General features: G+C 36.3%; 4 protein-coding genes across 11 annotated transcripts; 1 reads left to right on the top strand and 3 right to left on the bottom strand.

Moving 5' to 3' along the window:
- Positions 1-205: 205 nt before the first annotated feature.
- elovl7a (ELOVL fatty acid elongase 7a) lies at positions 206-10,664 on the bottom strand. Of its 3 annotated transcripts, none has more exons than XM_081349754.1 (8): positions 10,411-10,664; positions 8,321-8,412; positions 7,335-7,525; positions 6,579-6,659; positions 6,252-6,308; positions 4,318-4,423; positions 3,534-3,670; positions 206-2,469 (listed from the first exon to the last, which is right to left on the bottom strand). In XM_081349754.1, exons 2-8 carry the CDS (start codon positions 8,391-8,393, stop codon positions 2,239-2,241), a joined length of 876 nt encoding a protein of 291 aa, XP_081205880.1. In that variant the 5' UTR covers positions 8,394-8,412; positions 10,411-10,664; the 3' UTR covers positions 206-2,238. The 3 variants fall into 3 exon arrangements, with proteins under 3 accessions (XP_081205880.1, XP_081205882.1, XP_081205881.1); XM_081349756.1 differs by having other exon boundaries at positions 511-2,469; positions 7,335-7,548; positions 10,411-10,582; XM_081349755.1 differs by lacking the exon at positions 10,411-10,664 and adding an exon at positions 8,495-8,574 and having other exon boundaries at positions 511-2,469.
- A 67-nt stretch (positions 10,665-10,731) lies between these two features.
- ercc8 (excision repair cross-complementation group 8) lies at positions 10,732-21,165 on the bottom strand. 5 transcript variants are annotated; one of them, XM_081349750.1, is made up of 13 exons: positions 21,121-21,165; positions 20,537-20,586; positions 20,001-20,096; positions 19,755-19,856; positions 19,511-19,634; positions 18,283-18,364; positions 17,029-17,097; positions 15,713-15,779; positions 15,028-15,131; positions 13,838-13,962; positions 13,357-13,554; positions 13,114-13,209; positions 10,732-11,237 (listed from the first exon to the last, which is right to left on the bottom strand). In XM_081349750.1, the coding sequence occupies exons 1-13, from the start codon at positions 21,148-21,150 to the stop codon at positions 11,175-11,177; spliced, it is 1,206 nt and encodes a 401-aa protein (XP_081205876.1). In that variant the 5' UTR covers positions 21,151-21,165; the 3' UTR covers positions 10,732-11,174. The 5 variants fall into 5 exon arrangements, 4 of the variants coding, with proteins under 4 accessions (XP_081205876.1, XP_081205874.1, XP_081205875.1 ...); XM_081349748.1 differs by having other exon boundaries at positions 17,029-17,121; positions 20,537-20,613; positions 21,121-21,163; XM_081349749.1 differs by having other exon boundaries at positions 20,537-20,613; positions 21,121-21,163.
- Positions 20,815-23,419, top strand: ndufaf2 (NADH:ubiquinone oxidoreductase complex assembly factor 2). Its single transcript, XM_081349757.1, has 4 exons — positions 20,815-21,141; positions 21,475-21,564; positions 21,869-21,909; positions 22,609-23,419. Exons 1-4 carry the CDS (start codon positions 21,027-21,029, stop codon positions 22,852-22,854), a joined length of 492 nt encoding a protein of 163 aa, XP_081205883.1. The 5' UTR covers positions 20,815-21,026; the 3' UTR covers positions 22,855-23,419.
- Positions 23,032-24,726, bottom strand: smim15 (small integral membrane protein 15). 2 transcript variants are annotated; one of them, XM_081349759.1, is made up of 2 exons: positions 24,655-24,726; positions 23,032-24,204 (listed from the first exon to the last, which is right to left on the bottom strand). In XM_081349759.1, exon 2 carries the CDS (start codon positions 24,173-24,175, stop codon positions 23,951-23,953), a length of 225 nt encoding a protein of 74 aa, XP_081205885.1. In that variant the 5' UTR covers positions 24,176-24,204; positions 24,655-24,726; the 3' UTR covers positions 23,032-23,950. The 2 variants fall into 2 exon arrangements, with proteins under 2 accessions (XP_081205885.1, XP_081205884.1); XM_081349758.1 differs by having other exon boundaries at positions 24,632-24,715.
- Between the last annotated feature and the right edge of the window lie 126 nt (positions 24,727-24,852).

The following is a 24,852-nucleotide window of genomic DNA, read 5'->3' as shown; positions in this document are numbered from 1 at the left end:
TGAATCAGTAATGACCATGCAGCTGTGCAGTCGCAACATGGAGGGTGTTGGATCACCATCAGTAAACAATTTACCACATCTGTTTGACAATCCTTCGGTCAACAACATTCTTGGCCGCTAAAAAAAAAACTGGTTTGTCTTTGTCTAACTAAATGCTCGTCCAAATCACTCAATTCCACACAATGATGTCCAAACATTAAAAACTACAATATTAAACATTGCAGCATCTCTACAACAGTATTAAAAAAGGAACAAAATACCTAAATGTAGCTGATTTAATTTCTCTAAATAACACCGCTTGATGAAGGGGGCTGTGCAGCATTTAACGTGTTCATTAGAGCAGTAAATGTTCCCTGCAGCATTTGTCAGTAGTTTTTATTTAATTCTTTGCTGACATTGAGAGGGGTTTCACTTGGCAAATGTATCTAATTAGCAGATCCCACCTCAAAATGACAAAGTGCGAAGTGTGGGGAAAGGCAGTACCAAACAAACGTGAGCATTCTTCACAGCAATCCAAATTTATTCTGACCTGCTGTAGTTCACACATTCTGAGAACCGTGACCTACTTCTAACTGCTAGACAAAAATTACCCATGAAGCACCAGTGAACATGCTTTAAGGAGAATTCAGTTTTACTGTTTTATGCGAGCACGAGGCAACCACTCATACATGTTTGTTCTGCTACAAAAGCCTCTCAAACAAATCTCACTTACCATGCTTAAGTTTTCCATTGCATAAGGAAGCAGTTTTAGTTGAATGCACAAGCATGGAAAACATTGTATTTTAGATTTCACAGCATCTCAAGACAGACAGAATTAAGATGCATTTACATGGTAACTTCAAATATAAACACCATTTGATATTGGTTTCCAACAGTACAGGACATCATTATTAATACATGCCTGCAAATACAAATATGACAATATATGATTTCAAATATTTGAAAATATGTAAAAAGCATCATTTAAAATTAGCAGACTTCATTTGCAAGGAATTAAGCCATTGTGAGTTTTTTTGCAAAATAAAAACAATGCCAAAAAAATTAAGGTCTCCAATTTCAAATCATGAAAAAACTGCATTACAGTGTCAAACAAAGTAAAGAAAATATACAAAATAATTAAGGGGTTAAAAACAAATGTTCAGAGACTGCAAAATTCCCAGACGCTTTTACCTGTTGATTGTTAGTACCACATTTGACTCCACATGGGGGAGCTGTGATCTTCTGGTAAAACTGAGAATTGGGTATTTAAAATCTTTTAGGATGCATCCACATTTAAAACCAACACAACTCTAAATGGACACACAACAGATTAACCACAAACTGAAAGCTAATATATACAATTATTTAATTTTTCTCTGGATGCCCCCAGGTTTTGTGAAATTTAGTTCACGTTTTGGGACAAATTCCCCTAAGTATAGTCAGCCCATTAGAAGGTGCAGTTATAAATTAAAAATAAAAACACCAACATAAGTGAATACAGCATTTATTTATTTTTTTCATAAATATTTAAAACGGGTCAATTAACATTCTAAATTTATACAAAAATTGCAGGCTCCTGTCTTGGACAATAAAGCCCAAGACATTCATTACGATACGATGTATAAAATAAAAAGATAACCAAATTCCAGTCCTTCTTCACCAATAGTGCAAGATGAGATCAATGCATCGGTTCCTTCAAGGACAGTTGCCGTACTTGCTACCATTCACGCAATGTCACATGTAGAGGGTGAAAAGCACATAAATATGCATTACGGATATAGCACCTAGTGTTCGTGGTAGAATTTTCTCCACAGTTCTGATTTACGAAGGGAGAGAAGAAGAAAAAAATTCCAACACTTCTCCATCTTATTTACTGATATAGCCAAAACCGGGGACATAAAAATCTAGATATAGCAATAAAAAAAAATGGCAATAAAAGTGAGGTGACTGACATGAGTGAGGAGCTGGGAGGCTTCTGACTCATTCACATCTCATTAAACAGTGAGGGGAAGCACATCAGTATGCAGAAAATGAGTAGAAACATAAGCAGCCCTTAAGGCAATGACCCAGAGTTCAACTCAAATGCCCAGCTGAGGTTAGAAGGCAAGATCCAGCCAAGACTGAAACACACAGTCTGTAAAGTAAAAAAAAAAATTCCTAGGGCATCAAGATAAACTTTATGGTGTACATATAAAAATGTAGCCAAAATGCTGTTTTAGGTAGATTGTCACTGCTGATTGGTTTGTCACACTGCACCAGTTATTCTTTCTTGTGGTGTATGTCATTGTTGTTCTGTAGCATGGTTGCATTTTGCAGGACTTTAGGAAGCCTTTTGCCTTTTGTGTATGCATGGTACCAGAAGTTGAGGAAGAGGAGGAGGAAGACGACGCCATACAGAGTAATGAGGTAGATGAAAATGGGGTACGGGTAAGGACATTCTTTCATGAAGTAGTACTGGCTAATATGAACGGTTACGATGACAAACTGGATCTGAGAAAAGAGAGCACAAACAAAAATGCAATGCGTGTCAAATCCGATTCAAATCAGTTAAGCTGTTAGTATGAACACCAAAACAAGATTTTTAAATCCAGATCTAAACCACATCCATATTAGGGCTGAACGATATATCGTTATCGTATCTATATCGAGATATGAACTTTCAAGATATTACTATCGAAAAAAGCAACGATATAGACGATATAGATTTCCCCTCTCCGCGCTCGCCCTGCATACAACTCTGGCAGTCATAACAAACATCAGTTTTACGAGTGCCCTTGAATGCACCGCTAAAGCAAAGAGTATAGAAGCCCTTCTATACTCTTTGGCTAAAGCCAGCGCGCACACACTACCAGGGACGTGGAGGGGGGCGGCGTTTCCATGGTGACGCGTCATTGCTTGTCACGTGACACACAGCAGCAGCAACAGCGCTGAATGAATGATGATCTGCTTTTATGTCATTTTCCTTTTTTATTCAGAATATTCACAAATGTGTTAGCTATGGCATGAAATATCTGATATTCCGATTGTCAAATACATGCAAGTGGAAGTATATTGTTGTTTAAACACCTTTATAACGATCGCGTTAGTTGAGCTGTATGCGCGATGGGCGCCGCCGTGTTAGTTTGTGCCGCAGACGCAGTTCAGAGAATCGGATCTGTTGGATTTACAACCTCTATGTTTACAACACGTGAATTCATCCACTTCTCCCAAAATACTTAAAAGTAAGTGGCTGGTGAACTGGGAATAGAATAGAGTAAACACTGAAGTTACACAATGCGTATCTGATATGAATAAAACGTGTCGAATTATAATGGAAAGGATTATTAGTACCTCTTCCATAGACATCAGTGTGTATTTTACAAACTCTAAATGTATTGTTTTTTTAGTTCTTACGTAGTCATATCGTATTGTATCGATATCGAGATATCAGGCATGAAAATCGAGATATGAAATTGTCCATATCGTTCAGCCCTAATCCATATACAATTTTAAATTAATTTCTATAGCCATACTCACACACACCAAAAATAAATGAAAAATGTTGTAATACATACCAGCTGTATTGAAGTTAGATGCTTCTTCCACCATAAAAATTTTTGAAAGGTAGGGCCGAGGGCTGACAGTCCATAGTATGTATACATGATGACATGAACAACGCAGTTTAGGGGGGCGTGAAATGTCCCCAAACCACCTGCAACAAAAAAGGAAAATCGTCTTTTAACTCTTTCCCCACCAGCATTTAAAAATCATTTTCACAAAAATGTCATGACCCCCAGAATATTTTGTTGAATTCCTGAACATGTAATATGTCAAAAGAAAGAACGGAGTCTCTGCTTTAAAAACAACAAATATGTTTATTATAGCTTCATGCATTCTTTTTTAATCAACACTTGAATGTGGGTAAGTTTAATAAAAAAAATTAGCAAAAAGATGAGAAAATCCGGATCATATTCAGAACGATGACTAAAACATAGAGGGAGTAGACTGAGTCCATCAACTCCCCTAATGCATGCACAGTCCTATAGCTCATCCTGGCTCGACATTTCATTCAGTAACATTAGGCGGTTTTAATTTATATGCTGTTTAATGTTGATGATCGCGTTATTTTACATATGCATATGATCTCGCTTGTTTCTGATTCTTCTTCACATGTGTTTTGATCAGGAGATTCTGCACTCTTTCAGTAGATGTGACATAGCGTATAATAGTGAGAACACGGAAAGCTAAAAAATCTGTCAACGCGGGGAAACGTTCTCTCACTAATGACAGAACTTTCCGTCAATGGCGGGGAAAGAGTTAAGTGTAGTCTTGCAATCAGGGGAAAAGATAAAGACATACCTGGAGAAAACCTGACTCCAAACCACCAAGTGAAAGGCATGATGGAATGATGAAAGACGTGTAGAAAGGACACCTGATTTTGCTTTTTTCTTAGTACAAAGAAGATCTGGCCAGAAAAGACAGATAAAAGACCCGGTATTGACATTTGTTTTCTGTGATCTGAACACAAAGGACAGCACTGGAGTGATCCAATGTTAAAATGTTTCTAATCCAATCACTCAAACAACATTTGATTGTAGTCAGAGGTATTTTGCATGTATAGTTTAAAAAAAAAATCAAATGCAACTGCCTCATGTCTATTAAAATGAGTCAATTATTTTCTGTGGTAACTGACAGCATGCCATAGATGATTTAACCAGAGCTTAAGTTATATTGCTTCTATATAAGAAAAGCAAGCTTCCAATTTTCCACCCAATATATTTAGTTTTGTCTTTCTGACTCACAATATTTCCATTTTATACCATCTAATAATATTGCTGACTGACAGTGTAGAGTGCCCTCCACTAATATTGGCACCCTTGGTAAATATGAGCAAAGGTGGCTGTAAAAGTTTTTTTTTTTCCTTTTGATCTTTCATTCAAAAATTCTAACCTTTTATTGAAGTGAAACAATTAAAAGTGGAGGGAAACTCACATTATGAAAAAAAATAAAAATCTCTAGTTCATGTTGGCCACAATTATATGCACCCAATTATCGCAATGTCCTTTTCCCAAGATAACGGCTCTGCTCGCCAGCTCTGAACACTTGACGAGATCAGAGACCATTCCTTACAGAATCTCTCCAGATCCCCAACTCCATGTTAGTGCTTTTCCTCTTCAGTTCATCCCACTCATTTTCTATAGGGTTAGGTTAGGGAACTGGGACGGCCATGGCAGAAGCTTCATTTTTGACTCAGTGACACATTTTTGTGTTGATTTTGATGTTTGTTTTGGATAATTGTCCTGATAGAAGATCTGACCACGGCCCATTATAGGATTTGTAGCAGAAGCCGTCAGGTTTTGATTTTTTACCTGTTGGTATTTTCTAGAATCCATGATGTCATGTATCTGAACAAGATGTCCAGGACCTCCAGCAAAAAAAAAAAAAAAAAAAAAAAAAAGGCCCACAACATTAAAGATCCAGCAGTATATTTAACCGTGGGCCTGGGGTATTTTTTATCCCTGTTTGCAACAAACCCATCTGGTGAATATGCTGGAGTTTGTTTTTGGATGAGCAAGGAAGATTTTTCTTGAAACCCTACCAAACAACATGTGATGTAGGTGTTGTTTGATAAAAAAAAAAAAAAAAAATTACTCAAGACTCAACTAATCTCTGCAATTTTCCAGTGGTGATCCTTGGAGTGTTTGGTCACTCAAACTATCCTCCTCACCGTGCATTAGGACGATATAGACACGTCCTCTTCCAGGCAGATTTCTAACATCTTTAATTGATTGGAAGTTAATTTAGTTGATTCTTAATTATTGCCCTGATGGTGGAAATGGGGATTTTCAATGCTTTAGCTATTTTCTTACAGCCACTTTCTATTTTGTGAAGCGCAACCATTTTTTCTGCACATCAGAACTATATTCTTTGGTTTTACTCATCGTGATGAATGATTAAGGGAATTTGGCCTTTGTGTTTCCTCATATTTATACTCCTGTGGAAAAGGAAGTCATGGCTGGACACTTTCATTCTCCTAGTCACCCTGGTGTGCTAAAAAAAACGTAAATATGAATGAGAATATACTTCAGAAATATTTTACTCATAAGAATTTCTATGGGTGCCAATAAGTGTGGCCAACACGCATTGGAAAAAAAACCAATGCGTGTGGAGTGGAGGACACTGCATGTCAAAGATGTGACAGACAACTATTTGCAGTTATACATGTTTGCTTCAGTAGCAGTAGCAATGCAGATGTCATGAAATCAAGGTAATAAGTAGGAAAAATCACTCACTGTGTCCAACATCTCAATGAACTTGGAGAAGTAATAGAGCCAACAAGTCCATGCCATCTGGAGAATGAGAAATATAGATCAAGCAAAAATGCCCGACAAACTATTAAATACAAAACAAATTCATCAGACAAGGATTCAACAATATTACTCAGAAATAAGTGTATTGCAGGAGGTCTGAATGGTTCTGTGGAACATTTAAGTCAAGTGAAGCCAACCACATCTAAGCCAAATACCTAAGGCTGGTGCCAGGTTACATGAGAAAAAAAAAAAAAAACAGGGCAGAGGTTTTTTACACGGCAGGTAAAGCAACATTTCTTCTGCTCTCACCCTCATGGCTTGTGGCGATCGAGAGGGGTCTAACAGATCACAGCCGAATGAATATCCTGTTCCCCAGCCTGACATCACAAACTGCAAAGAAAGAATACAGCTGTAAGAGGCTTGATTGAAATTCAAGAAATGTACCTTTGGCTATACCATTTATATGGAGACAGACTAAAGAAAAAAAGAGCTCATTATAAATACCTGACAAGGCAAGAAAAACTCATATTTAGCCGAATGTCTAAACTGATTTTGTCTATACAGCAAAAATGGACTGATTCAAACTAAATTTCCAAAGGGGCAAAAAAAGCTCTTAAAGATTTTCACTAAACAACTGATATTCAACACAGCACTACTACATGGCTTCAGAAGATGTAGAATACAGCAAACAGGTTAATTAGTGCCTGGCAGTATGAATCACATCCACTTTTATTGTATGGAAAGGAGCTGCTTTAGACATATTGCAAAACATCTTTTGTGAGCCACAGACAGACAATCAAATAATTGTGGAACAACATGAGGAAGAGTAAATTGTAATTTTTGAGTAAACTGAACTAGGTAGGTTCTAGGTACTGAACGGTGTAGGTAAACTCATTCCACCCATTCACACATTAGCTGTATGTGTGAACAGCATGAATCAAATTGAAATGGCAGCATAACTCAATGGACTCTAACAATACATGTTCATAAAAAAAAAGTATCTTTGTAAACTCTCAAGCAAAACACACAACAGGTTTGCCTGCCAGCAAAAATAATGATATTTACCTCATAACACATGTAAAGAGAAAGAGCCACAACGCTGAAATTATAGATGACGAGGACCGGCTTCAGATTAAACGGTTTCCTGTTCTCCATTATCCTGGGCCCCAGTAACGTCACAAAGAAGATGTAAAATAAAATAATAGCCGTTTGCAGGATAGGAGAGGGCATGAGCAGCCAGTCTTTTGTCCTCGGGTCTGAAATCACATCACAAGAATATCTGAACTCCGTTTAATGTCTTCATGCACAGCATGTAACTGCTTTAGGTTGTGCATTAATCTATGTCCGATATTGCTGTGGTTGTTGTGCACCATAACTCTCTGAGATCAATAAATTACACTGATGTATGAGAAACGGACGTTTCAACAATCTCAGTAACAGAATCAGTCAACTTCTAAAAAAGATAAGTAATTTGATTCACTAATGATTTTAAACAGTGTAAACCACGTTTACCAACCACTTTTTAGCAACCTTGGTTGCGGAAGTTTTTCCATTCATTTTTCCAAGAGATCTCCGTTATAATCCATGAACATTGTTTTGTTTTGACAGAAACTTGTTGATTATGTATATAGAAATAGTTGTGTGTATATAGCAAAATGTAATATAATATATACTTATTATATAATAAGATATAATATATTTGTTATTTAATTTAAGTTTAAGAGCGCAGGGAGCCTGACTCTGTCAGTTTGCAGTGCTTCATGGGAGTGGTTGAGCACTAAAGAGTTCTTTTGGCATGAGGAACTCTACTGTTAAACGTGTTTGTCAAAAAATAAGATGAAATAATGCAGGCTGATGGCTTCAACAAAAGCATATACCATCAATAAACAGGCTCACAGTAGGTCTGTCTTTAATGATTTAAGTTATCGCTCAAAATCAATTCCCCTATGGACAAGATTATTTTTCAATGGGATTTTTACTTTCAGAATCTGACTGTTGCAGGTCAAACATTGATGTTTTTTTTTCTCTAATGTCAGAAACCTTCTTCTTACCTGCATTTTCGATCAACTTGATCCACTTGTCATACAAGTGTTCAGCTGTGGATGTGAACTCAGAGAATGCCATCACCGCCAATGATCAGAGCCTAAGGAGACAATTACAAAGAGTAAACAGGAGAGAACCTCCAATGACCAACTACTGTAAAATCTAACATTTTTATCCTTTACATCTTTCATTTAGCCTTCAACACCACACGTCATTCAGACTGAATTTATAATTGATCAATTGAAATACACTTTCACAGTACGGTTCCCTTCTAGACAGTATGACATGATGTGATATGGAACCTCAATGTTGCAAAAATGATGCAAGAATGGCTTATTTATGGTGGCTGCATGAAAGGTTGTATTGTGCTTAGAAAACACAAAAAGTTTAAATCAGCAGTTGGACCATCCTCCAACCACTCCAGCAAACTCGGAGCTGAACAAGAGGGTGAGTGTTGGGACACAATGGTCAGCAGTCATTGTACATTAAGGACACAGACGCCAGGACAGCCCATAAAATCATGGGGGTGGATAAACGAAGAAATGCAGAGCCCGAGAACAATGTACAGTATATACCACATAACGGTTCAACTCAGAGATGCATACAATGGAGAAACTCAGTTGTTCTTGATACCATTACCAGAAAAGTGCATTTCAAATAGTATTATTCTGTAATAAATGTGCACATCTGTGGCTGTGTATTCAGGGCGTAGCCTATAACTTCATTCATTAAAGGGATTGTTCACCCAAAAATCATTTACTCACCCTCAAATTGTTTCCAAACCTGTATACATTTCTTTCCTCTGCTGAACAAAGACATTTTGAAGAATGCTGGTAACCAAACAGTTGATGGAACACATTGACTTCCATATGTTTTTCCCATACAGTTTGGATACCCATATTCTTCAAGATATCTTGTTCAGCAGAAGAAGGAAATTCATACAGGTTTGGAACAACTTGAGGGTGAGTAAATGACAGAATTTTAATTTGAGTGAACCATTCCATAAAAAAGGACAAATAAGATGAAGAAGAATAAACGAAAATTGCTGAAATTGCAAAAATGATTCTTCAAAGATCCACAAGATAATTGAAAGCTATAGCAAACTAAAAACCAAACAAATTTGTATTATTTTATGTCTGAAAATAAACATTTATTATACTGATATTTAAAAATATTATAATTTGAAAAACTGAAATAAATACAAGAATAAAAATATATTTTTCAGCTGCATGTAAATGTAAAAAAAAAGTAGTGTCTAAAATGCCAACGTTGTTGGTGATGGTGAATATCAGCAGGCAATTTAATAAATAAATAAAGACCACATTATCACATTTATAACTGGATTTTATACATCAAATTACAATAATTATGTTAAAACAGCTTACTTTAAGCTAAATGGTCCCTAATTTTTTTTTTTTTTTTTTTTTTTTTTATCATTCTGGTGAAGCATCAATCAACCCAAGCGTTCTTTGCCTCTCTTCAATGTTTGAAGTCGACAAACTAATTAATCAAACATGTGTTTCAGGGTATACTGGTCCAATTATCTGGAGAGAGTTGCCCGCCTAGATACTGTAATCTTTAATACAAGCCTCGACACGCCTGTTGCCATAAGACAGACTGGTTACAGGTGTGAGAGGAGGACACTACCTTCCCTCCCACACAGGTGCATTCAGGAACCGCATGAACTCTTGACAGCTGAACTGGAAAGCCCAATAGCTAAGCCGAACATAATATATGAAGTTTTATGTTTAAGTGTGGGACATAGATAATGGATAATGACATTTCAGACAACAACAACAAAAAAGCATACAAACCCACACACATTATATATTATATTATACACAGACACTCATCAGTATTTCGGAGACGCCACCTGAGCTCTAAAGAAGTAACCATACCCAAATCATAAAAAGTGTGATATCAACCTGAAAATAAATAACTATAATTAAATGACTCAAAATACGGAGAGAAAATACTGTAACTCACTCCTACGGTTTCAACAGGGAAGGCAGAATATCCTTATTATTACAAAGAAATTCACAGCATGTCATATACGGACTTCACACAAAAAAAGCAAGTGCAGGTGCGCGTGTCTTACCGTGACAAAACAGACGGAAAATCAGATATGTGTGTATTTCCACGCACACCTCGAGGTCCTCCCGGTCCTCCGTGCCAGGTAAAGTAGTTTAAAAAGTAAAAATCTTAAGGTTTGAACACACGACCTCCATCAATTAACCTTAAACACGCGCGAGCTCCCTCTTCATTGCAATGACCGAGCGGTGGGCGGAGACGTTCACCTGATTCCGAGACTGAGGGCTCTGATTGGTCAAATGTCGCATCAGGACTTGTAATACCCCCACGCTATAGGGAGCGTGAATTTATCAGGACAAAAGTATGGAGTCAAATAATTATGACAATTAATGATGCCACAATAATGATTTATGAAATGTCCCAATAGTTCCTTCACAGTAAAAATGATACAGAGGCAGCATGAATGTTTTATCTTAATACAATCATTTTTTAATTAATAAACACACAAAAATAAACTGTTCATTGATCATCCCACTAAAGTAAAGTAAAAACAAATATGTTTATCGTAATCACAAAACATACTTTTTACACAAAACCATTGGTTCTAGTGATATGAGAACTTGTAGTTCAAGTCAAGTTGAAAGGCAAATCAGCAGGTGCCAACCAATGGAAATACTTGACACCCATGAGACTTTTTATGTACAGTGACTTTATAGGCACCAATTGATTGCAGTATGCAACTGTATACAAAAAGAGCACTTTGACTCTGAAGGAATGTACATAGTGGTTTATTTGGATAATAAAAAACAGGTTGCTGGTTTCCTTGCTCGGTCAGCCTTCATCACTGCTCCAGGCATCTTCAAAAGCAGGATTGACTGCAGCTTGTGCTCCACCCTGTGAAAATATGCATTCAGAAACATTTGAACATCATAAAAATCACCATGAATTCAAAATGGACAATTCTTGTTTTTTATGGAATATTGCAGTATTTATTATTAATTATTTATCCGTGGACATCAATTTTTTTTTTTTATCATATGCCCTCATAATCTTAAATCAAAATATCGTCCCCTCCCTCCTGTAGTGACATTTCTTCTCTTCTCTGGTGACGAGTGCCGGCGCAAGGGCGGAACAACCTGTTACTCGCATGAGATCACATTAATATCAAACCAAGGATGGACAAAATCAAGCCCTGTCCTACATTTTTTCTTGTTTGAGAAGCCTTTCCACACAGATATTCGTCACAATGGAGAAGAAAAGACAGTTGCAACTTCCGTTTCATACCGAATTTAAGCCTACATGATTCAGTGATGTTTGATTACTGTTTAACTTTAGATGATACAGCCAAGGCACAACAATAAGAGCATTATTACTATATTGTGTGTTCACTGATTTGCACATATTCAAATGCCTTTCAAATATTTGGTTTTCTGTGATGTATTTCTGATTTGAAAACCAGTCATTAACCTTCCTCACATCAAGGTTTTAACGAATTAGCAAGAAAGACTTGCGATAGTCTTAGAAGCATCAGTAAGAATGGGCTGAAAAAAATTATATATATGTTTATAAATATAGCTGTAATGGAATTATAGCCGATAATTTCCAGCTATAAGTGCAAATGAAAAACTTAGTGATTTTTTTTTGTCAATTTTTTTTGTGACACATTGGTAAAATGAATCTTTTCCACAGATTTTTTTTTTAGAAATCTAAGCCATGCTAATAGCCAAGTATGTATCAGTGATGCGCAATGCAATTCCTTAAACGTGTGCCAGATTTTCTACCAGAAAAACTGGTAGAGCAGGATGTTAAACTCAGCACCTGATAAACTACAAGCCATCAAGACGCGCAACTCAAGCTAATGTGTACATCTCATGTAGACTATGACTGACAGCAGCCGCATCTGAATATATGCCATAATGGGCATATGTTTGTCAGGTTATCTGATCTTATCTATTGGCTGGGGAATGTGAGCAAGGTAAGAAAATGTTTACGAGAGCACAAATTTAGATTCACTTTCTGCCCCACCTAGTCCAAACCTGCAGATCTGTAAAGATAAAAACACCTGATCCACGGTACATTGTAGTAGTCGTTAAAGCGCACCATTAATTGAATCAACCTAATCTTTTCTGAAATCTGGACAAGAATTAAAAAATAATAATTTTATATTAAAGGGGTGGTATAATGCTCTTTTCACGAGATGTAAAATAAGTCTTTGATGTCCCCAGAGTGTGTATATGAAGTTTTAGCTCAAAATACCCCACAGGTATTTTTATATAGCATGCTAAAATTGTCACTTTTTAAGGGTGAGCAAAAATGCACCGTTTTTTGTCTGTCCCTTTAAATGCAAATGAGCAGCTGCTCCCAGCACGGGGGGCGGAGCTATGACAGCTTGTGTCCTGAAAATTTCAAAAACTTTTTTGTTTATGTTTAAATTTATGTAGCTGATGTGGAGTTAACTATCTTCTAATCATTGATTAGCATATTCTGTCTTGATAATCTATAAATCACGTTCTGCGGGGTTTATGTAAATCTTAGGGTTAGTGATGTCACTAACCCAGGAGGAATGATGTGTAGTCCATACCAGCCGTTTGTTGTAGTCCTTAAAAAGCAATTTCTTTAAAAGCAAATATCTCCCGTTGCTTTGAACTTTGAGCATTGTGACTTGGCAGATGTTGTTTATGCTCAAACAGCAACATTACACACTAACTAAAGTTAAAAAAGTGAAATCATAATCAACCACCCCTTTAAAAAAATATGTCTCAAAATGTACCCGTTTAGAGTTGGTTTCTTCATCCTCAATGTCAGGCTGTCTTAGCACTGGGACCCAGGCCAGGATGTTACAGTCTTTACCTCCACTGTACAGCTCCTAATGATGCACAAATGAGTCTATGAGTCAATTCAAATCTCATTGAATGATTGTGAGAACACTGATTTTACTTCCTGGCATTGTTTCAGTTTGTTGTCTGATTAGTAAAGGCTCAATTACTAAGCAAATAATCAGGAACAACATTACCTGATAATCTGGGTGGAACTCACAGCAGTCTACATTATTATAATGTCCTCTCAACATAGTGATCAGCTCTCCCGAGTGAAGCCCGTACACCGCTACCGAAGTGCCACACGGCACAAACACAACCTCCGGACTGCAGCCCCTCGATACGGTAAACTTGAGGCCTTTGCGGCTCTCGTTGACGACTTTTCCATAATTCACCTGTTGATGAGAATTAAGGATTTCTGAACAGCTCCATGAATTAAAATGACAAAGATTTAAAGATATCTGTGAAATTAACAACGAACCGCAACCGTAAAAGACGTCTGTCTAGTGCATTAACATGCAAAAACAATGGAAAAGTTCTGTGTGAATGGCCCCTAATTACTTCTGCTGCATGAACATCGGCTCAAAATATAATTTTTGACATAATTTTTTTACTAAACAGATATTAGGAATTAAGTCTAAAGTGTAAAGTCTTCAAACTTCCCTAAGAGCTACTCACTAATGTGTTTTCCCCTGTGGCACTATTCCACAGGCGCATTCGATCATCTGTACCAGTAGTGAGGAGATGGAGTCCGTCAGCTGTGAAGCACAATCCATTTGCTCGCCCATTGTGTGCTGTGTTCACTGGAAGAAAAGTATAATTTTATATTAAAGATTGTTACATTTTATATTATATTTAATATTATACAATACCATTAATAATGACTATAGTTTTGTATTATATTATATGAATATTTATATTTACAGTACATTATTTGCATTTTATAATATTTTACTAAATAAATGCATATATACAGTACTATGCAAAAGTCTTAGGCACGTTAGTATTTTCGTTAGTATTTAGTAGCTTTAAGCCATATCTTTTGCTGTAGTGTGTCAGTAGGAAATATCAGTTTTCATTTCCAAACATTCCTTTTGCCATTAATTGTAATAATCCAGTGAGATTTTTGTATGCACAAAGAGTCTGACAACAGCACCACACAGAGATCTGATCTCACCATCGTCGAATCCATCTGAGATTACATGAAGAAACTGAAAAAACTAAGAAAGACTAAATCCAGAAGAACTGTGGAAACGTCTCCAAGACATTTCCATAAACATACTGTATGTGTATACCTATATAAAACAATTAATATTATATCATATATATAGAATAATATTAATTGTCATATATTGCATAATATTGAAATATTATAATATTATATTATATACCAGTAATAATAATTATACCACATTATTATGTTAAATTAACAGTTATGTATTTATATATATAATTTATACAGTTTCTTCTGTGACAGAAGGATTCAAAATTTTAAGTATAATGAGGGTGATTACAGACAGGTTTATAAAGTATATAAACAGCTCTTGTCTGATGCAGAAATATGAGCTTTCAGCATCTTTTACACACAGAGATTATTGCTCACATTAATTTCTGCTTGCTGCACTCAGCGCTATGGCAAGTGTCTGGTATCTTTGATGAACTTATCATCTGAACTTACTATAAAATTAAATACATATCACTTTTTATACACTCTTTAAGTACCAATATTATGTCACGCATAAATGCATTTTTAAAGAATGCACGTTTTACAGTTCAAATGTAACTGATTACAACAGACTGCAGTTAATATTTTAAGTATCGTGTAAATATTAAATCACAATTATCCTCATCATGAAGTGTGATTTCACCTGCTTCAGATGAGGCCTTGGATTTGTCCCCATTGTGCTGGTCCAAAGTAAAAAGACTCCCCGAGGCTCTTCTCACATCCCAGACGCGGACCCTGCTGTCAGTGCTGACAGGGAAATCCATTGCACAAGAGTTACTAGCAATAATGCAAGATGAACACAAATAAATCTCTTACAGATGGTCAGATCAGATTTAGAACTGGCCTTTAAACCAGTAAGATTCCTCTGTTCAGGTAATGCAAACATTATTCATCATTCCTATGTACTTCATAAATAGGCAATATTTAGCAATCTCATTTGGGAAATGGGATATGGTAAGAAAAAACAAAATAGATGCCAAAATGCCTGGATTTCTTCCAACAATCTTTTCTTTTTCATGGAACTTCAAGTGCTAGAGATTCTTGGATCAGATTTTGATCTAGTTTTCTGCAGTTTACTAGTAAAATAGATTTAGCAAAAATGAACAACTCTTCAGTCTATATTCTTATTGTTTTCCAGGCAGGAAGGAAAGTTTCAAAAGAATATAGAACAACTAAAATATATAAAGGCATCAAATGACTGAAGAATTCACAACTGATTAAAAAAACCAGCATCAAATAACACAAGATGTGGCTGTTTCTTGTTATGGTACCCCTCAGTCAAAGAGAGGTGAGTGCATTAACATTTGTGCAGGTGTGGAAGTGCTTACCTGGCAGTGGCCAGGATGTGCTCATATCGTGGAGACCATCTTACTGAGAGGATCTCGCCCCTGTGGCCTGCCAGGGAAAACTTGTTTCATGATAAACTGATATAACTCTGAAAGTTAATATACACTACCATTCAAAAGTTTCAGTAAGGTTCAGTAAGATTTTTTTAATACTTTTAAGGCCCGTTCACACCAAGCACGATAACTATAAAGATAACGATAAAGATAACTATATATGCGTCCACACCAGCGACCGATAACGGTCTTTTTTTTCTAAGCACGCGCGCGCCCGGATGATCCAGATCCATTTTAAATGCGCGAGACCTTTAAATTAGAATGGATTCTGATTGGCTGTCAGTGTTTTATCGTTCGACAGCTGGAAAAAAATCGTTCTGAAAGTGATCCCAACGATATCGTTCCTCATATCTTTATCGTTATAGTTGTGGTGTGAACTCTGTTATTCTTTAATATGGAGAACGAATTTTAGAATTAGATCTTTATCGTTATCTTTATAGTTATCGTCCTTGGTGTGAACGGGCCTTTATTCAGCAAGGGTGTATTAAATTAATCAAAATTTTCTATTCATCAAAGAATCCTGAAAAAAGTATCATGGTTTCCTCAAAAACATTAAACAGCACAACTGTGTTCAACATTTATAATAAGAAATGTTTCTTGAGCACCAAATCAGCATATTAGAATGAATTTTGAAGCATCATGTGACACAGATACACTTGTGGTATCTGAGATGACCAGAAAAATCTGACAAAATTCTAAGGCAAAATAACTGCTAATATGGTCAGGATTCAATAACCCATGTCTGCTCAAAATATTTGAGTCTTTGGCTTTTAACGCCCCCCTGCAGTCAATACTTTTATCCCTTAAAACTCATCTTTGATCACCAAAATTACATATTTAAAATTTTTTTCCTCAAAAAAAAAAAAAAAATTCTTCATGCCTTAAAATAGCTTGAATTCAACTCTACACCCTTGCCTCATTTAGTATACGTGGTTCTATGAATATGCAAATTAGCCCCGCCTCCACTCACTCACACCAGCTCAGAGATCCACTCGTTGACCTGATTGGTTACAAGGTAGTTGGTGACGTCAGAAACACCAGCGATTTCAAACCGCCATTTTGGATTCTGGATTCTGGTGCTGACTTATGAATTTGCACATGGTTTGTTTTAAAGCATATCAAAAACATCACATAGACATATAAACAAGATTAAAAGCTTGATTTTCACCACAGGGGGACTTTAAAGAAGTAAAATATCCCTCCACCAGGGCTGTCTCCGTTCAGAAACAACAGGCATTACTCACCCTGTAGGATGTGGATGCGCGACCCAGACTTCAGATCACAAAGCTGCACTTTAGGGTCTTTGGTACCAACTGCCAACACAGAGTACAATAGAGCTAAGTGAGAAGAATAACAAAACAGCTCAGACACACTGTTGTTGTAGGAGTTTAGAGCCCATGTGTTAGGGGCAAAACACATTAAACACAAATGCTTATTTTGTAAGATTTATGAACTAGAATACAAATTCTAAGCTTTTGGAAATATATGGAATGTGATCTTTAAAATGCTTCTGATTATACAGCTGCAGGAAGAAGTATGCGAACAGAATGAACAGACCAATAAAAAAACAGTCTACTAATATCATAAAGCATAATCAAATATATTTTTGATGACCTCCAATAACTGGAGTCAGGGGTTATCAAACCTGGAGTCAAGTGAGACTCACATTGAGACAAAATTGCAAGTGTTAGTCAGAATTGCCTGATCGTATAAAAACTGAAGAGATCTAACAACCAAGATTAATAATTGCATAAAGTTGCACAATTGCGTAAAAAACTTGATGTCACACTTGATGTAATTTATCTTGCAATTAGTTACTCTGTAAGATAATTCAGAGAAGACAAAAAAAAAATGATCATATGTGATATAAAAGTATGTGTGATGGCAGAACCCAACTTATGATAAATATGAGATTATAGAAAAGATTTTATTGATTAACTGGATATTTAAACCCAGCATATAAACAATAACATTTTACTGCTTACTGTACTATGGAAGATTATTAAGAAAAAAATTCCCTAAAATCAGCATGATTTTTTTTTTCTGAAAAGATGGAGGCGGGGGAAATTATGAGTTCATTGAAAAAGAAAAAGAATACGTGACAGAAAAAAGAGACAGAGACAAAGAGGCATTGAGGTGTTCATAACCTGTCGGTCCTGATTAAGAAACGAGTGCCTGGATTCCTCACCTCTCATTTTTAAAGCAGGAAATGTTTAGCTGTCTACCCATTGAGCAATAATGATGATTAAGATCCTTCATATTCTTCCACTTTAACCAAAAGTATCTTCTAGAGCAGATATGAGCATCCATATCTCTCTCTTTTTTTAAGGCCATCTGCAGATGTACAAGCTTTGATGTACTACTCTAAAGCTCTAGGAACTCTAGATTATTAATTGCTGATTAAAATAAAGATACAACAGAAAGATATCAAAGAGTAATGAGTGCTAGTTTAAAAGAACAGCCACATGCAGAAGGGTTGGTTTGGTCAGAGAACACACCTGCTACAAGACTGTGCTTCCTGGCTACAGGAGACATGTGATGACAGTAGACATTACCATCGAACTGGAACTCCTCAGCTGGCTGAACAAAACACAATCAATCAATCAAACAATCAATCAATAAATAGAACCTAATGTAAAGATTACGATTTTAAGGAAATGCACAGATAAACGCCCATGTTAGATGTGCTTAATGGCACAATATGTAAGTTTTTTGGATTAAAATATTCAAAAACCACTAGAACCATGTTATATATTTAGTTGACTTGTGTACTTACATTATCCCAAATGTTTCCAACAATGTTTAAATCTAGAGAAATCAGCTATTTTAACCAGTGAACGGACCGTGTCATTACTTCGCCTGTCAATGACAATTTCTGCGTTACCCTCGACATCAGTGACGCTTTAATATATTATGTGTTTCATTAGACAGGTGAGCAACTGTTTGGATACCTTTATATACAGAAAAAGAATCATTGTTATATAGCTCAACATGGTTATTCTTATTGTTTGAATCTCTTGTTTTCTTGATTTACCATGAGTAACATGTTTGTACCTAAAAACTAGATCAGACAACGCCATTTTGCCAAGTGACTAAATTAGCATAAGCAGAAAGACCTTTATTTGTTGCAACAGTAATACCTGAACAGCTTTTTCTCCACCATGTTTTAAAATGAATTTAAGTGATCAAATGTAACTGCAACAAAGTTCAAGTTCAGGAAAGAAGGAGGTGAACATTAAATGTAACTTTAATTGTAAGATATGCATAAACAACAAAATAAAAGTCCCTGAGTCCCGTCAGATTGCTTTCCATTGGCTGCGGAGGTGTCATGATTTCACGCTCATTCATGGTGTAATCAACCTACACCCTTGTTATTGTTTTGACTAAGCAACCTCTCCCTGCTGTGCCTTTAAGGGAGCACTTAGAAAGCACTGAATGTTGCTTGGGCACCATTCTTGTGCGTCAGTTACAATGCAAATACCAGATGAAAGGCCAATAGATAAGGGACATTTGACACCACAGAGCCTGTATTTAAGCAGACTGGTAGTTCCACAATGGCTTGCGGCTTTCAGCTGTTAGACATTTTTGAAAAAAACTATGGGAGCTAATGAATGCAGACCAGAAATATATATATAATGACATATACTTAACCCAAAAAAGAAGAGAAAGAAGTCAATGAGTAATCACTGTGAGAAATGTGGTTTTGGTTGAAGGACGTACACGCACCTTCAGAGTTTCTGTGTCCCAAACTTTCATGGTTTTGTCAAATGAGCTGGACACAAACATACCGGTGTCATGCGGGTACCACTGCACCGTTTCAACGCTGAATTTATGCACATGCCGACTGGACCTTCACAGAAAACAGTGAAAGTCACACATAACCTGACAACATATCATTTCAATCAGAAAATATCATACTGCCATCTTGTGGTCACTGGATCACTGTGAAGGAGAAGGGAGCCATACTGACCTGCCCACTGTGCAGACTGTTTTGCAAGAGTATTGAAGCTTCTTGCTGTTGTTTTCCAAGTCATAGATCACTATTACACCATCAGATCCACCCGATAACATGCTGGAATGCAAAACGGGCCAGTGAATTACTGTATTTACTATATGGGGTCATCACAAGAAAATGGAGTATTAAGAGTATATCAATGTAATATGTGAATTCTATGATTGCAGTATTCTAGTATTCTTGAACGAGGAGTACACTTACTATCTTCCATCAATAACTTCAATGTCCAGGGTGTTAATTCCATTGCCATGGACACGAGCCACATCTCTGTTGTGGTTCAACTCCAGACTAAGCACCCTGAAGACACAGAAAGGAAGAGTGAGGTAAGTTGTGCCACTTTTTAGATAAATTTGATTTGACAACATTCATGTTATGAATTTCAAAAAGTTTTAGCAAAAAAATTGCTGACAAAAAATGCTGTTTGCTAGACTTCTCCCCTCAACGTTAATGATTATAAAGAATGTAACACAAGAACAAATTATGGTTAGTACATTATAGCATAACATAATACCTAAAAACACTGTTATGAACGATGTTTGAACATTTTCTGAACGTTATAATATTGTTATGTTTTATTTAACTTTGTTTATTTAGATCTTTTAATTTTATTAATTAATTTATTGTTTGTTTTGTTTATACATATGTAACGTACCACGTCTATATTTGTAAAACCAATAAAAATCTCCAAGAAGCATCCCCGTAAATATTAATAAAATAAATATATATTATGACATTACCTTCGTGTGGACTCTGCACGTCTCAGACGAACAGGGTCGTCAAGCCCCGACTGCCTGGCATAAAGAAAACTCAGCATCTTTGTAGAGACATCGAGCTTTTGTTTATTTATGTATTGTATGGTATGTTGTCAGAGTGAATTAACTATATCCGAAATCTGTTTACAGTCTTTAACCCTAGCTTTAGAGCGGTGATTATTAAACATGTAGAATCGCGTTTTAAAATTGAACAAATTCATTCTGTACAACACACTAAATGTAATATGATCTATTTCAGCTTTTAGTTGTGCATTTTGTTGGTTAGGGGGCAGCCATGTTGTGACGTGCTACAACCGGCTACAACGCATACTCTGATTGGCCTGAGCGGGCACAAGGACCAATCACATGACAGCATTATTGCTGCGTAGTTGTAACCCGACGGCTCAGTGAAGTGAATGCGTCTGCGTGTGCAATAGGAGAGAATATATATTGACATTTCACATATCTTACAGTGATGAGCCGTATTAGCTCTCTGTTGCGAAGAACATTTGGAGTGGTAAAAGAGCATATCGGCACAGATCATTTAGGAAATAAATATTACTTCATACCCGAGCAGAAGTCATGGACAGGTAGGTCATGCATAAGACTTTGACTACCGAGTAATAGCCGATATGAACGCACACCTTTATAACTTCAGGATAAAATTAAATGGAGATGATCATATAATAATTATGATTAAGAATCATAAATGTATTATATAAATATTTCAAATTAACCTCTTTAAATAAATTGGAATATAGTAAACTGTAGCCATTCTGTACAACAAAACCCAACCAACCTCTTTTCCTGGCCATTGGTTATAGCAAACTTATCTCCTTCTCTCTTTTTTTATTTTTTTATTTGGTGGTTTAAATTAACCAAATACATTTGATCTTATCCCAATTCTTCCTTGTCTTTTACAGGACGGACCATGCGGCCAAGGCGCCTCGTAGAAGCAGCAAACCCAAAAGAGTTTGAGTACCTGGAAGGAAGCATTCCTTCTGAATGGGATGGTAATAGAGAGTCAGTCATGAACCTGACTGTAAACAAATATTATATTTTTTTTATGATAATGTGAACCTAATATTCAAATTCATATTTCTATTCTATTCTGTATTAACTGTCTAAATTAAAATTATTAACTGTTTGTTTATATGAAAATTGGACACAGTAATGAAGATACTTTATATAATTAGATGTTTTAGCATGTTGTACTTCAATATCTAAATGTTTTATACCATGTTATCATCAAATGATCCATTAACTTAGCTCTTTATTTAACAAATCAATATTTATTGTATTTTCTGTTTCTTTTAGCTTGGATCAGAGGCAGGCGGAAGCAGCCACCTACTATAGAGGTATTATTTCTAATAACATCAAGAAAACCACTCAGAATATAAACTAAAATCTAAAAAAACGGAAATGTTTTACATTTTATTTTTATTATATCTTAAAATGATCATTTCTATACCTTGAATGATGTAATAATTTCATCACTTTAAAGGAGAACTCTGGTCAATTTTAACATTGAGCTAATTTTTTGGTAAATTTGGAGTGCTGTCAATACAAAAACGACAAAAATCGGTGTTGCCTACACCGTGTTATCCTCTTTTTAAAATTTGCACCCTGTTGACTTCAATGGGGCAAGTTTTAAATCTGCTTTTAGCCTCTTAACATCCTTGATGTGTCATTACAAGTGCACAGCCAATGTGAGTGATTCCTTCAGAGTGATCACGGGTGAATCTGCAGACTGCAGTAGATGTGAAAGATATGAATAAAAATGATGTTATTTCAGCCAGCGCACATACCTGTATTTTCTTCCTGTTTTCGGTCGAAGTCCACAGTAATCGATTGTCGAGTTCACGTGCATAGGTTTATCACCTATGCACATAGGTTTATTTTAAAAAGAGGATAACATGGTGTAGGCAACACCGATTTTTGTCGTTGTTCTCTGTATTGACAGCACTCCAAATTTACAAAAAAATTAGCTCAATGTTAAAATTGACCGGAGTTCTCCTTTAAGTGTTATGTTAACACATGTGTTTTGCCCTCTACAGGAGTTGCTAAAGAATGAACACTACAGGGAGCAGATCAAAATCAAAGCTGTAGAGGCAGGGGAGAGGGATAAAGCCCTGCAGACCAAAGAGTACGAGGAAGGTCTGGTGGCCCAGCCTGTTCAGACTCAGGTCAAAGGTCATGCTTCTGCCACACAGTTTGGGCAGACTGAAATCAGTGAGGACCCCATAAGCACTGCCAACACATTTCAGCCAGGGTCCTGGACACCTCCAGGAACCAAGAAATAGGACTTTATAAAAACCCTTACTTGCAATCTTCAAGTCAATTTTCAGTTTAAATGAATTATTAGTTGTGCTTGTTTTCATTCGTGACAAATATCCAGTACTGGTTTCTTGCATGAAATGATTTAGCATAATTGAAATGGATTGTAAATTGTAATGGATCAAATCACCAAATGTAGAACATTTTGTGCATTGTTTAATTGAAATGACATTTCAGAAGTACTTTGAACAGTCTCTGCATATGGAAAACTTTATATCATTACAGAGACTATTACAGTGTTGTAGATTTCCTTATGCACTTTATTTATAAAGTAGGTAAATAAAAGTTGCAGCTGCAGTTGATCTCAAATTATTATGTCCTATAAATACTATGTTTAAACACCTTATTTTTAGCATAAGAGTGGGTGTGGCTACTGCAAGGCTTCTGGTGTCAACTGCTTTCAGTTATTTGAGCTTTTTTAGCTTTAGACTGCAAAAAACAGTCCATTGTGCTGCTTGATGTTGCAAAGTAGTATTTGTTATCATATTACTTGCATTCGATAACATAATTTATTAGCGGAATCACAAACCCACCAGTTAGTAGCTAAAATAGTTTTAAAAGTTTTCTGCACTTTGTTATTCTTCTAGTTATTTACCTATAGTGGCTGAGTCAAAGACACATTAGGAAATAGGTGAAAAAAAAAGTGTATAAGATTCAAGAATACTGTAGTGATCGCACAGATAGTTTGAGTCAAACTTCATATTAAGAATTTTCTTTATTATTAAAAAATCAATTTAAGTGATTTGTGGATTCAACTTCAACCCAGTAAAAAATGGAATGCAGAGTACTGCACAATAGTGGATAGCACAATAATGCATTTTCCACTGTAGTGATGATATCCTGGAAAAGTACTGCAGTCCTGCTATTGAGATCAATCAATCCTTCCTCCCGTTATATGTTCCCAGCTTCCCACTAAGGGTTTACTAAGGCCAGTAAACCTTAGTAAACCCTTCTCCTTTAAGGCCAGTCTTGCTCCAGGTCCCATAAGAACTGTCCAGGGTTAAGAGAAGAGCAATATATCAGGGAGATGGACTATTATATTGACCCCTCTCTGTCCCAAGCTCAATCCTTCTTGGCTCTCTTGGCTTTGGCAATGTTCTCTTGTCGTTTTTGTTTCTTCTTCTGCTCACGTTCCTTGGCCTCTATCATCTTAGCGAGTTTCCATGATAACAGGGCGCTGGCGATAAACAGAGGGGTCAAAGCCAGGATAACCGTGGTGAGAAAGCCATAAGGATCTTTGGCTGCCCACTCCACCACATATTCCGCCCATGCTTTGATATCAATCATCGTCCTCGGACCGTCTTCAGCAGCAGATCCTAGGAAGAGAGAGTTGTGAAATCAAATGACATCAGTAGAAGATGCAGGAAGTGTAAACAATTTTAAACCATATTCTAAAGTTTACATTGTAGTTCAGACTGAGTGCCAATATTGCTGTAATTGTCTTTTTATGCTTACATTGACTCATTATAGTGTTAGCAAGCAAAGGTTTTTAGAGTAAATATCTATGCTTGTTCATTCTGTGAAATAAATATATGATTTTATCACTTGATACAATGGTTAAACCAGTTAGAGTTACAGTTCTCTAACGAAGTTTGATAGCAGCACTGACAGCTATAAGCTAGCAACACAAAGCTTATAGCGACTCTTCAGCACAATATTGAATGAAAATCATACAATAATAACTTTGTGTACATATCAGTATATAGAGCATGTTGAGCATTTTAAACAAAGACGATCACCCACCAGATAAACCGTTCTATATTTACCGAGCAGTTATTAGTTGGTAACTGTCGCCGGACGCCGGAAACACCTAAAAGCAGCAAAAGCGGAAGTGAAACTGTTAACTTTTGTTTGCATTGCAGTGTGGGCATTGTAGTCGTTCCCCCTCACGTCCTCTGAGAACGTATTTGACTGAAAAGGAAACCTTGAACCCAAAAGTAATAACTACAAAATCTTTCCAAATA

Source organism: Scardinius erythrophthalmus (assembly GCF_964197995.2).
Source record: "Scardinius erythrophthalmus genome assembly, chromosome: 20".
Taxonomy (NCBI): Eukaryota; Metazoa; Chordata; class Actinopteri; order Cypriniformes; family Leuciscidae; genus Scardinius; species Scardinius erythrophthalmus.
The sequence above is the reverse complement of the archived record's forward strand: the minus strand, read 5'-3'. Positions and strand labels throughout refer to the sequence as shown.